The 13881-nt window shown below is 39.2% G+C and overlaps 1 protein-coding gene across 1 annotated transcript in view; it reads left to right on the top strand.

Moving 5' to 3' along the window:
* Positions 1-1279, top strand: part of VMP1 (vacuole membrane protein 1) — a 75092-nt gene extending 73813 nt beyond the window's left edge. The window contains exon 12 of the mRNA XM_053454595.1: positions 121-1279. Within this exon, the coding sequence (XP_053310570.1) occupies positions 121-264 (144 nt within the window). The 3' untranslated portion in view covers positions 265-1279. The remainder of the gene's footprint in view (positions 1-120) is intronic.
* The last annotated feature ends 12602 nt before the right edge of the window (positions 1280-13881 follow it).

Genomic DNA, 13881 nt, shown 5'->3' with positions numbered 1-13881 from the left:
ATGACTGATTGGAAGCAGAAAGCTTTAGCAGGATGGGTGGGATAGCTGGTGACGTATGTCTTTACATACAAGTGTACGTTAATAACCTCACCATGCTCTATTGTGCCTTTGTTTCTGCAGGGGGAAAACTGGCTATCATGGGCGTTTGAGAAGCTGGTGATTGTTATGGTGTTTTATTTCATTCTCTCCATCATCAACTCCATGGCACAGAGTTATGCCAAGCGTGTTCAACAGAAAAAGTTCTCTGTAGAGAAGACAAAATAAGGGCTTGGCAACTTGGGAATAAAGGGGAGGGTGAAGCCAGAAAAAAAGACAATGCTACTAAGCAGAACCTTTATTGACCTGATTAACTGTTTCAATACCAATTGACAAAATAAACTGGGATATTTTTAAAAGCATTTTTCCCTAAATCATATTAAGTTATTTTTTTAATATTTTTTCACAATATAAGTTAACTTTCTGTGAAAAATAAGAGGTGTATTTGTGGCAAAGAAAGGTAATGTATGTTTGCTGTTTTCTTTTCCCTTTTGTAATGCAGATTTGATCACTTGTCCCTTGCTACCAGTAGATCTTTCTAACCTCTAGATCCGAATCATCAGTGTGTGTTAATTTTAAGAGGAGAGATTTTCAGTTAGAGTATAGCGGGTAAGCCGGAACTTGCCATGCAGGGCCACATACCCTTAATGTTGCTTTCTTCGGTTTGTCCTGTATGGGGCCATTGCTGTAGTTGAAGGCAGCAGCCGTGACTGCATCAGACGCGTAGTTTACTGGAGTATTCATTTGAGGACCTTTTTGAAATTATTATACTGCATTATTCCAGCTGCTTCAAATATTTCTATGGCAAAGATTATTAGAAGAGATACTTAGTAAATACATCTATTTAAACTCATTTAGGGACATAAATACTTTTACTTTACTTTCAGTTATCTTTGTAAATGCAAATAAATGCTGTTAATGTTCCTGTATGTTAAATGCCAAGAGAGGACACACACATCCCAGTCCAAATATGGCCAACTTGGCAAGGGTCTGCATGCTGTGTTCTGAGTCAGAGTTTCTGTAAGGATGTACATTTGGAGGGGGATAAAGGACTGCAATCAGTACAGAACAGATCTCCCCACTCCCTCCTCCCTTAGTACAAGCTGCTCACTTAAACCAGTGTACACACTTGGGAACCGTCCAGTTCTATAAAACTGACATCATTCATTTTTTTTTTCACTTTGTACATATAGAATGGAAAACTGAAACTTAACTTTATAAAGCAACTTTGATCATTCCAGAACTTCTTGTGTCTTGTTTTTTTCTCTGTTTTTGCTTTACACTTCCTGCTTGTTTTTAAAGTATAGAAAGTATAGATTTCTACCACATTGATTTTGTTTACCCATCCTGCTGCTGTTGGACGTGAGTTGGTTGCGTGCATGTTAATCCTCCTATAGAAAAACCTTTTGTCTGCTATTTCGCAATCATTCTTGCCTTGCAGCAGGAGGAAGGAGAAAGCGTGTTGAGCTATGGCAAATGATTCGCTACTGACCTAATACTTCAGCTTCCTAGAAAACAGTGTGGCTCCGCCAATCCTGAGTCATGCAGAGTTACTTTAACTTAAGAATGCCAAAGCCTATTCTGTGTACTGACGTACTAGGCTGTCTTTTACTGGCATACAGTAAGATAAAGAAAGCTCAGCTTTGTTTTTAGAATGATTACAAAGGTTATCCCTTTATGAAACCTTACTAGGGAGCTATATCCGTTTCAGCACGCTGCCTAAGGTATCTGTCAGTTTATGTTGCTATTACTGCTTTGAGATTCACTAATGTCACCATCAGTTATCTAGAAGGCTTTTGTCTACACTTCCATTTTAGCACTGCAGTTCCCCACTGATGTTTTAAAAGTATATTATTCTTTTGGGGCCTAAGAAATGTTCTGATTTATGTGTTCTGCTAAGCTTGTCTTGGTATCCTCCTATTCTAAGTGCAGGCATTCTAAAGGATTGACTCAGCAGTTGATGACGCATTAGGGACTATTTAGCAGTGTGTAAAAGGTGGTAAGCATTATCAAAGGCAAATAACACTAAAGAACATTGCTAGTTTCCTTGTTGATCCCGTCTTAAAGGGAATCCATAAATTCAGGAGGTTTTTATTCTGCTTATTTACATTTGAACAGGGCTGAAAATTCTCTCTTGTGAGGAACATTTTCTGTTTATGCTTTAAATTCTGTTTTCACCCCGAAGTTAAGGCATGACAATAAACTACTGCATTGCTCTCTGCCTCCAATCCTGACTGCACCACCAGCGGTAATATCACTGCCTACCATTATTTACAGCAATGAATGAACAGGACCAGGATACAGCAGTCTTAAAACTAGAAACTGTTAACTGCCTGAAGCAGATATAGCTCTATTAATACAACCTGAAAGGTTGTTCTATGAATCTCTTTAATAACAGGTAGTTATGTATGGTGCATTGGTATAGGGGCAAGTAAGGCATTCTAGTCACCGGCACTCATACTGTTAATAGAATAGAACATTGCTTGTTGTGAGTTTAATAAGACTGTCACAATCATTTTCTTTTTGTAAGCGGTAGTGTACATTATGAGTATAAATGTGATTTTAGGACATTTTGGATTTTTTTTTCTTCTGGTTCAAAATAAGCCACTGTTGGAGCCATTTATGCATGCTTCAAGCACATCATATCCATTGGTTGCTGAATCCTCCGACTTTCTTGTAGCTACATCTCCTGTCATCTGTCGTCCATTGCTGTACCATCCTGTCGGATAGCTTATCAGACTGATGTTGACTGTTGGATCTCATGGCAACAACAGTCGGTAGGCTGTCTGACATTTTGGTGTGTTTCACCTGACCAACTTTGTCATCACCATCCAGCTGTTTGTCACCCAGCAGTCATTACCTGTGCACAGACCAAACAATTTGTTTTTGCCTTTTGTCTGTGGGAATTGATGCATACCTGGTGCTGCTTTTTGTAGCATAAAAGGTTACTTATGTAAATGGGAATCTTGCAGGATCAATTTTAGGAAACACATTTATTATTTCTCTTATGTATGTAGATCAGCCACAGAATCTGCTAAAAGTGAGGTTAAGCAATTATTCTTATAGATGATACTGTAAGAATCCCAGTGTGCACTTTTATAGGTTATCTACTGGTAGTATCATCTCATACCACTCAATTTCATTATTGTGAGTCTCTACACATATTCTTACTGCTACCAAAATATATTAGAGGGTCAGCAGTCCCACAGCATACTACGTTGTATGTATACTAGCATATGTTAAGAAAGATTTTATTTATTTATTATGTACCTAATTTTACATTTTCATATATCTGCCAAGAATTCACCCAATTGTTTATTCAAGAGCAGTGCTGTAATCAGCACATAGAAAATTTTTTTGTCAATTTTACTTTTGCATTCATTTTGGTTGCGTTTTTTTTTTGTTTTTTTTTTTAAGTGACAAAAGTTTAGCAATAAACAGCTTAATATTTATATCCCTTCCTGCTGTTTGAGTTTTTAGCTTGACTATGTGTATATTCCTGTGTATAGCTCTGTGTTGCTTGATTTTTTTTAATGTTATACACATGTATTTAAAACACATTTAACAGAGTAGACTGTTTCTGCAGCCACTTTTTTATTACAATAATCTGTTTACACTTTTTACTGGCAGTGTTATAAACACCTTTTCTGTAGACATGAGTGATGAAAATTTTTAAGGTACAAAACGCTAAAAACATCAATTTTCTGTCCAAACTCCCCATATTTCTTTGTCATCCCAACTCTGCTTTCTTGGAAGCTATAGAAAATTTGTTTTCTGTTATTTCCTGTTAGGTTGTACATTTATGCTTAAATTTGAATATCGGATTTCCCATGGGAAAGTATGGGAGTTGATTTATTTTCCTCTTTTTTTCTTTTGTTTCTATCAAATAAACTGATGTTGAAAAAAGTATTGGACCACTTGTTTTATTGAGTAGCATGTATTGGAAGTATTTGTCAGGGAGCAAATATATAGGCAAAAAAGGTTTTTGTGGAAATGTTACAGTGAAAACACACTATGTTCATGACCACATAAAGCATCTGGGACTTACTATTTCAATCAAGCGCAGTAGATGCTATGTGTTTTTAAGGAAGTTTTAGTTGAATAATATTCTAAGTCCAAATTGTTATTGTTGATGGTGCTATATAAATCAATTTATATAACTAATCCCGTACTAGATCTGTTAAAACTTAAATGAATATAAGTTATACCTTTATTTATAATTCGATAAGTTCCACAAATAATTATAAACATATAAATAGAATTTAACCTTATAAAGGCACTATAAGGCAAAGCTACATTATAAGAGCCACTGTTTGTTACAGACTACATTTCTTTTGTCCTGTAAAAGGCCATAGATTTCCTTCAAGATTCCTGTGGAAATGACCACTAAAATACAAGTCAAATGGGTTTCTGAAAAGGATTGATTCTTCAACTAATGCACTCATACAAATATCAGAGTTACTAATTATACCATTTTAAAGAAATTATTCTTTTAAAGTGTCCTGAAACTTCACCTTTTCAATAACGAAATTATTTTTTTGTAATTTCCGTAAAAGCTTAGGTTAAAAAGCAGAGGACAACTGTGATCTGCTATTTGTTTTTACTATTTATTATTAATGTTTTAGACATTAACATACCTCCTAACATTTCAGATATAAAATGGGGACAGCTGACTGAGAAATATGTGGCTTTTATGTACGTGACAGCTCTTATTTATGTATTTTTTTTTTTAATATTTACAAAATTTCAACTACATAGAAATTTAAAAACTTTACAAATTGGAACAAAAGTAATGAATTACACGGGTGGAATAGCACAAAGGAGCAGCAAATAGAAGACCTACTACTGAAACCCTGCGCTATTCATTCAACACTATAACCTCAACCAGTAGCTAAAACCACCAATCATAGTTAACAGACGTATAGCAGTTGGAGGTGTCAGATTTGTTCTTGTTGTTCCATGACATAGTAGAGAAAAATTAATAGTCAAAGTAGCAATTAAGTCTGGAATGTGAATCTTTTGGCTATTTATAATACATGTGATTAGACACTTATAAGCTTCTGTCGAAGAAAGATGCCTGGCCTCACTACCTTCTTTCTTTTCATATTTGCTGTACACTTAAGCCATCTGCAAGTTAGGTAACAGACTGGAACATATGCTCAAATACATTAAATGAAATATGATCCCCGTATTGTCAGCAAAGCGCATTAAGCTGCAGACAAGGAACATTTTCCTATGACAGTATTGACAATGCCAATCAGGGTGATCATAAGATCCTTTCTTAAACCTCACACGCTGGCTGAATCTCTCCTTTGGTTTCAACACAATTTCTGCAGTAATGTAAAACACATGTCACACAAATATGATCATTAAGAAACTGTGCATATAATTTCCGCAGAAAACAAAATAATGTTTGCTGTGGTACAGAAAAAACTGAAATGTATTAACCAGGGGCATACCCAAAGGATCCAGGGCAAGAATGGAAAAAAAAAAACTAGAAATCTGAAAGATAAAATTATTAACTTAAATAAAGTTTACATAAATAACATTTACTGAACAGATATGGTACAGCATAACTCATAATTATACACTGAGCCAGACATTGACGGTAATTCAGCATAACCCCTATCACTATACAGTAAGCCAGACTTTGACGTGGTAGGCCTCTGCCCCCTAAAACTGCTTCCCCTGCCATCGCTGCACCTAAAACAGCCTGTCTGTGGCACCGATGCCCTTAAAACAGCCTCCCTGTTTTAGGCTTCTTCAGGGGCAGAGTTGGCACTGGCAGGCTGTTTTAGAGGCACAGGTGTTGTGATTTTTTAACTCTTGACTTCACTATACATTATCATACCTCTCAACATTTCAAAATGTGAAAGAGGACACTTTTTTTTTTTTTCTTTCTTTCTTTCCTTCTTTCTTATTATTTTCACCAATACAAGCAATTGCAATTTACAATGTCAAGCTTGCATCGTGCTTAAAACACACTTCATTGTCAGCAGTCATGCATATTAAAAATAACCAACACATTGAATTGAATTCTCATGAGGCTCAGTCAGATATACTGCTCCTATGATGCTGGCTGAGCATCATGGGAAATGCAGTCAACAGTAAAGCTGCAGATAGGAATTGTAGTTCACATCTACCATGATTCTCAGCCAGCCAGGTATCCACCATAATGCTGGTAGAGGACTGCACTGGGAGGCGGGACCCGCCAAAAAACTTGCGGGCACGGGCGGTCTTGCTGGGGCTGCGGGCGGGAGCGGGCGGTCAGGCACTGTACCTGCGGGTCCCGGTAATCCCGCGCAGTCCCGCAAGGCTGCCTTCTTGCTGCTCCCTTACAGTGTCTCCTAGCTTGCTCCGCCCAGGAACAAAACGGAGTCACGTGATGTGACGTCACCGCCTTGTTCCTGGGCGGAGCAAGAGAAGAGACACCGTGAGGGAACAACTCGAGGGCAGCCGTGCGGGACTGCGCGGGAAATCAGGTAAGGAGGCGGGCATGAGTGGCGGGAGCGGGCGGGATTGGCCACAAAAGTGGCGGGAGCGGGCGGGAGCGGAACACCCACATTGCGGGAGCGGGCAGGAGCAGGATTAAAAAAGTAGTCCCGCGCAGGGCTCTAAATGCTGGCTGAGCATTATTGGAAGAGTAGTACACAGCAGAGATTTTTCCCCCAATATAAAAAAAGGCTAATGTTATCCTCCCTCTCAGGACCCTTACACACACACCATAAGCTTGTCTGCTAACAAATCTCCTTTGAAATATACTATCCTCTTGTCCATTGGAAAATCTATTTTATGTATTTTAATGTTTCTATCAGAATGGTTAATTTATATAACACTATATTGACTTCCACTATTGAATAACACAGTGATGTTTTGTCAAGCATAACATGTTTATTTCTGTCTTTTAATATTGATTCATTTGATATTGTCATTATGTAAAAGTACACAATTTCTGATCTTGTGTATATAACTTGTTAGTCATCAGCCTAACATAAGGATGCACTCCTGGGCAGCTGGCCCTCTCTCTTACCCCTTTATACCCCTCTACCTTTATAAAACATATCTTCTTAGAAACATACAAATATTATTTGAACATATCCATCCAAATGTTGCTTTGCATTAACTCATCTTTTTATATACAGTTGATGATCACCAAAAGCACTAGTTAGCTGTTTAGTATTAGTGGGTTTATGGTTAGGGACACTTCCAAATGGGTAAGCAGTGTATAAAATTTTATTGTAACAAGATGAGTACAGCAACATGTTTTATAGCTGCAAATACCTTCACTGTAATATTGCTATGTTTTTGCCAACAACTTAACCAGGGGAAAAGTACTGGATTTATAGGGTTTATATAAGGTACAGAACAATGTGTTTCTCAATGTGTTTTGATGGGAAAACAAGTAGAAGACTTTTTTTATTGTTGAAACAAAAACATGCTTAATCCAGTGTCTACGAATAATGCATTTTTGATTAGGTGTTATTTTAATGAATTCTACAGTTGTCTGAATAAACTGTGCATCATACAAAGCCTGCCCTGACAGTTTTGCAGGAGATCATTGGAGTAGTCATTTTTTAACACATTGGTATTGAAATTGGTATATAATGATAAGTTATCCTGTACCACTGTCAATGTCTGCCTCAGTGTATAATGGTAACAGTAATCCTATACTACCGTCAATGTTTGCCTCCGTATATAATGAGTTATGCTGCACCACCGTCAATGTTTGCCTCGGTATATAATGATAACAACTATGCTGTACCACTGTCAATGTCTGCCTCGGTATATAGTGATAGGTTTTATGCTGTGCCCCTGTCAATGTTTGCCTAACGATAGAAGCTATGCGGTTTTAAAGTATGTGTGTGGGGGGGGGGTGCCACATACAGGATCCGAATGAGTTATGCTGCACCACCGTCAATGTTTGTCTCAGTATATAATGATAGCAGTTATGCTGTACCACCGTCAGTGTTTGCCTCAGTATATATAATGATAACAGCTATGCTGTACCACTGTCAATGTCTGCCTCGGTATATAGTGATAGGTTTTATGCTGTACCCCTGTCAATGTTTGCCTAACGATAGAAGCTATGCAGTTTTAAAGTATGTGTGTGGGGGGGTGCCACATACAGGATCCGCCCCAGGTGCCAAATACTCTAGGTACGCCCCTGTGTGTAAATGAATAGCATTATTCTTTTGCTAAATGCCTTATTTACAAAGCCACTGTAAAGCACTTCCACTTAACCGCACCACTAACCACAGCTCCTTAAGCAAAAGTGTCCTTCATATGGCCATTTGGAAAACAATAGTGATAGTAAAATGTGCCAGCAGGGAGTAATTCCATTTTCCCCATTAGTTTTTTTATGTGTATTTAAATTTGTACCCACGTCTAATTGTTTTAAAAAGTATAGCATTTGATATGATAAGCAGGGCCCCTTAAATAGCTGCTTATAGAATGAACCACTGTTAAACCTCTTTTACATGTTGATTTATATTTTTTATATGGCAATGTGGGATGAATGGCTTAACTACATACATGCTTTAAAAACACTTTACAATAATAACTTTATCAGCAAAAGCTCTCAGTCTCGCAGTTATTGCTACATAATCACTCACACGTCTAGTTATCATATGCTTTTCATCTCAGTTTTTTTTATTTTTTTTATTTGCTACTGTGTGGATGTTTTCTGGAAATTTATGTGTCCTCTGTGATTGTTTTGTTAAAAGCAGGCCATTTCTGGAAAAAAAAAATAATAAAAAAAAAGTCTGATGATTTATTTGAAAGACTAAGTGTGTCAGGACATTTAGTTCCTTATAAAATGTCCCAGGAATAATTACAAAATAGCTTCATGTCCTTGGAATTGGCCAATATTGCTTTTATCCACTGTATGCATTAGCTGAGACTGCAGTGAAGTTTCTAATTCACTCTATACATTGTTCATAATTTGAATTTTCTTCTAATCTTCTGATAGAACATGCTACCATATATAACTTTAAACCCTCCACCCACCTCAAATAATACACTAACAATAACATCTCTATGCAACATACCTCCTAAGTATCCCCTTTTCCCATTTTAGCACCCAGATCCTTCTTTTGTTCTACAGCCCTGAATGTTATACAGAAATCTAACCACACCCTGTAAAACAAAAATATCCATACTATGACTTTTGTTTGTGGCTGTGTGTTGAGTTTTTGAGGGGACAGCACATTTACACTGTTCTACAGGCTGTACACGCACTACTTTACATTGTAGCAGAGTGTCATTTCTTCAGTGTTGTCACACAAAAAGATATAATAACATATTTACAAAAATGTGAGGGGTGTACTCACTTTTGTGAGATACTGTGTGTGTGTGTGTATATATAATTATTAAAGGAACATATTAGTGTCTTTGGCACCCCTGCTATAGAAGAATACATGTTGAAGTGCTCTATGAGAATATGTATTTTTTCCAAAAAATAAACAAAATAAAACACTTACCTGAACCATAATTGGCTTCCAATAGCAGACATTTCTTGCCACTGATGCTGCTTATGCCAATTGTCTGTCCAAACCATTTGGCCTGTACAGTGGGGCAAAAAAGTATTTAGTCAGCCACCAATTGTGCAAGTTCTCCCACTTAAAAAGATGAGAGGCCTGTAATTTTCACCATAGGTACACTTCAACAATGAGAGACAGAATGGGGGGAAAGAATACAGGAAATCGCATTGTAGGATTTCTAATGAATTCATTGGTAAATTCCTTGGTAAAATAAGTACCGTATTGGCTCGGATATAGGCCGCCCCCGTATATAGGTCGCACCCTAAAAGTTTGGTGCTTTTTTAAAGAAAAAGTTTTTTCTTTAAAAAAGCACCAAAAAAACATTCTGTCACTCTGTCTCTCCCCCCCCCCAGATATGCTGCCACTGTCCTCCTCCCCCACCCTGAGATATGCTGCCACTGTTCTCCTCCCCCCACCCCGCGATATGCTGCCACTGTCCTCTCCTCCCCCTCCCCGAGATATGCTGCCACTATGCCCCCCCCACTTACCAGAGCAGACTCCCGGGTGTCTTGCGGGGGGGGACATCTACGCAATACGCGTATACAACTTCCGGTGCCGGCACCGGAAGTTGTATACGCGTATACGCGTATTGCGTAGATGTCCCCCGCCGACCCGCAGGACACCCGAGAGTCTTCTCTGGTAAGTCTTGGGGGCAGAGGTAAAACGCATCGTGCGGACGGTCACCGGCTTAGACAACCTCCCGTGCCGGCACCCCCCCTGTGGAAAGTGCTGGCAGGGGAGGCTGTCTGAGCACATCCGAGAGTAGGATGCAGGTCCCCTGCACCGCTGCGGGGGATCTGTATTCTAACCCCGCTGCCTGCCCGGTGCCCGGGACTGCATGTCCCGGGCGTCGGGCGCTAGACCCCAAATATAGGCCGCACCCCCACTTTAAAGACTTAAAGTGGGGGGAAAAAGTGCGGCCTATATTTGGGCCAATACGGTTTTTGGTCACCTACAAACAAGCAAGATATCTGGCTCTCACAGACCTGTAACACCTTCTTTAGGAGTCTCCTCTGTCCTCCACTCGTTACCTGTATTAATGGCACCTGTTCGAAGGACACCAGAAACAAAATTGTAGACCTGCACCAGGCTGGGAAGACTGAACCTGCAATAGGCAAGCAGCTTGGTGTGAAGAAATCAACTGTGGGAGCAATTATTCGAAAATGGAAGACATACAGGACCACTGATAATCTCCCAAGATCTGGGGCTCCACGCAAGATCTCACCCCGTGGTGTCAAAATGATCACAAGAACGGTGAGCAAAAATCCCAGAACCACACGGGGGGGACCTAGTGAATGACCTGCAGAGAGCTGGGAGCAAAGTAACAAAGGCTACCATCAGTAACACACTACGCCGCCAGGGACTTAAATCATGCAGTGCCAGACGTGTCCCCCTGCTTAAGCCAGTACATGTCCAGGCCCATCTGAAGTTTGCTAGAGAGCATTTGGATGATCCAGAAGAGGATTGGGTGAATGTCATATGGTCAGATGAAACCAAGGTAGAACTTTTTGGTAGAAACTCAACTCGTCGTGTTTGGAGGAGAAAGAATTCTGAGTTGCATCCAAAGAACACCATACCTACGGTAAAGCATGGGGGACTGTTTTTTTGCAAAGGGACCAGGACGACTGATCAGTGTAAAAGAAAGAATGAATGGGGCCATGTATTGTGAGATTTTTAGTGAAAACTTCCTTCCATCATCAAGGGCATTGAAGATGAAACGTGGCTGGGTCTTTCAGCATGACAATGATCCCAAACACACCGCCCGAGCAACGAAGGAGTGGCTTCGTAAGAAGCATTTCAAGGTCCTGGAGTGGCCTAGCCAGTCTCCAGATCTCAACCCCATAGAAAACCTTTGGAGGGAGTTGAAAATCCGTGTTGCCCAGCGACAGCCTCAATACATCACTGCTCTAGAGCAGATCTGCATGGAGGAATGAAAACCTTGTGAAGACTTACAGAAAACGTTTGACCTCTGTCATTGCCAACAAAGCGTATATAACAAAGTATTGATATGAACTTTTGTTATTGACCAAATACTTATTTTCCACCTTAATTTGCAAATACATTCTTTAAAAATCAGACAATGTGATTTATGGACTTTGTTGTCTCATTCTGTCTCTCATAGTTGAAGTGTACCTATGGTGAAAATTACAGGCCTCTCTCATCTTTGTAAGTGGGAGAACTTGCACAATTGGTGGCTGACTAAATACTTTTTTGCCCCACTGTTTTTGGATTTCAAATTAGGATTCCACCTACTAATATGCTTGAGATAAGTAGCTGAACTTCTATGCTCCAACACACTTACATACACATCCATGCTCACACACAAACACTTACACATACACATCCATGCTCATATACCAACATTTGCTCATTTGTACTCACAAACACTTACACATCCATGCTCACACACCAACATTTACACATTCATGCACTTCCATGCACCCATACACAGATACAAATGCATGCTCATGTTCAAACACTTACACATACACATCCATACTCTTACACACACATCCATGCATACTTCTACACTCACCTCCTTACAGTAACAACTTATTTGCAGAAGTGCAACAGAGGCCAGGTAGATTGGTAGGTTCACAGAGACAACATTCATGCTTATATACACATATACATAGACATTCCCGCTCAAATACAATTATACATAGATACTCATGCTCAGATTTACATATACATAGACATTCGTGCTCACATTTACATATACAGACATTCATGGTTACATACATGTATACAAGACATCCATGCTCACATACAAACATACATTATCTACATAGAAACATAGAAAGTGACAGCAGATAAGAACCATTTGGCCCATCTGGTCTGCCAACCTCTGAACACTTTCCTTAGTCCCTTAGGCCTTATCTTATATTTAGCCTATGCCTACCCCGTGCTTGCTTAAACAACTTCCCTGTATTAATCGCTAACACTTCTGCTGGAAAGCTATTCCATGCATCCACTATCCTTTCAGTAAACTCATATTTCCTAATGTTACTTTTAAACCTTTGCCTTTCTATGTCCTCTTATTGTGGTGATATTTCTTATTTTAAATAAACTCTCTTTCTTTATCATCTTGATTCCCTTTAAGTATTTGCACGCTTCTATCATATCATATAGTTTTAACCTGCAATCCATCAGCCATTTTAGTAGTCTTTCTTTGAACTTTCTCCAAAGTCTCAATCCTTCTGGAGATAGTCTCCTGTATTGTACACCATAATCCAACTACAGTCTCACCAGTGCTCTTTACAACAGCATAAGCACTCCCCTCGTTCTACTGCTAATACCTCTTCCTATGCAACCAATGCTATACAGCCTAACATTTCCAAATATACATACCCCTGCCTAACCGTCCCTTTGTCAGTACACACCTCCTTAACTCTCCTGCAGCTTTGGTTCTGCTGCTCGCAGTGTTCAGCTTCGGTTTCACTGTGGGGTTACGTGACGTAACGTGACGCCGTTGTGTTCTTGTCTCAGCGTGCAGGTTCAACATTGTTTAGAAAGGGCCCTTCCATCCTGGACCAAGCCGTTCCAGGGCAGAAGGACCCTTTCTAAACAATTTTGAACCGGTATGAGGAGGCAGGAACAGCTACGCCACTGGCCCCAAGTCAACATTAATGTGATGGTCCTCTCCTCATGTCATTTTCAAAATGCTCAATTTTTATGATTTAGCTGTTTACGAGTTTGTCTTATACTTATGGAATGTCCCTCAGACAATGTTGTATTTGTGGTTGACTCAAGGAATTCCCCCTATGTTCATAAAGGAAATTACTCATATGATTTGCTTTAGACTGAAAGTCCCCTGTTCCCTACCCCACTAGCAATTAGCAATTCTAATTCATATTTACTATCAGGGGAGGGCTGGAAAAGAGGGCATGGAGTGGGGTTTAACTTTTGGGTTTCTAAAATTTTTTTATTATTTTTAAGTTTTCAGATATTTTTATTTAGTTTTATTGTGTGTTTTACTTGCAATGTTACGAACGTTTGCCAATGTGACTAGCATAATAAATGCTTTAGAAACTGTGAATAAAAACTTGACAAACAATCGAATACCGGCCCCATAATACATAGTGAATACATAATACATTGTGAACAAAACAACATTTGGTCCAAATACTTCTTGTTCTTCACACCCCATGACCAGATCATACTACATCCCCACCATTGTTAAGCCCTCCTCAACCAGTAGGTCTCTCATGGTTCATCCTTACACCTCCCAAGGACCCCAACATCCACATGCCTCTCACCATCATTCCCTATCAACAATCTTCAAATATTTGTAAAAATATAAAGG

Source organism: Spea bombifrons, chromosome 2 (assembly GCF_027358695.1).
Source record: "Spea bombifrons isolate aSpeBom1 chromosome 2, aSpeBom1.2.pri, whole genome shotgun sequence".
Lineage (NCBI taxonomy): Eukaryota > Metazoa > Chordata > Amphibia > Anura > Pelobatidae > Spea > Spea bombifrons.
This window is presented reverse-complemented; position numbering and strand designations above follow the sequence as displayed.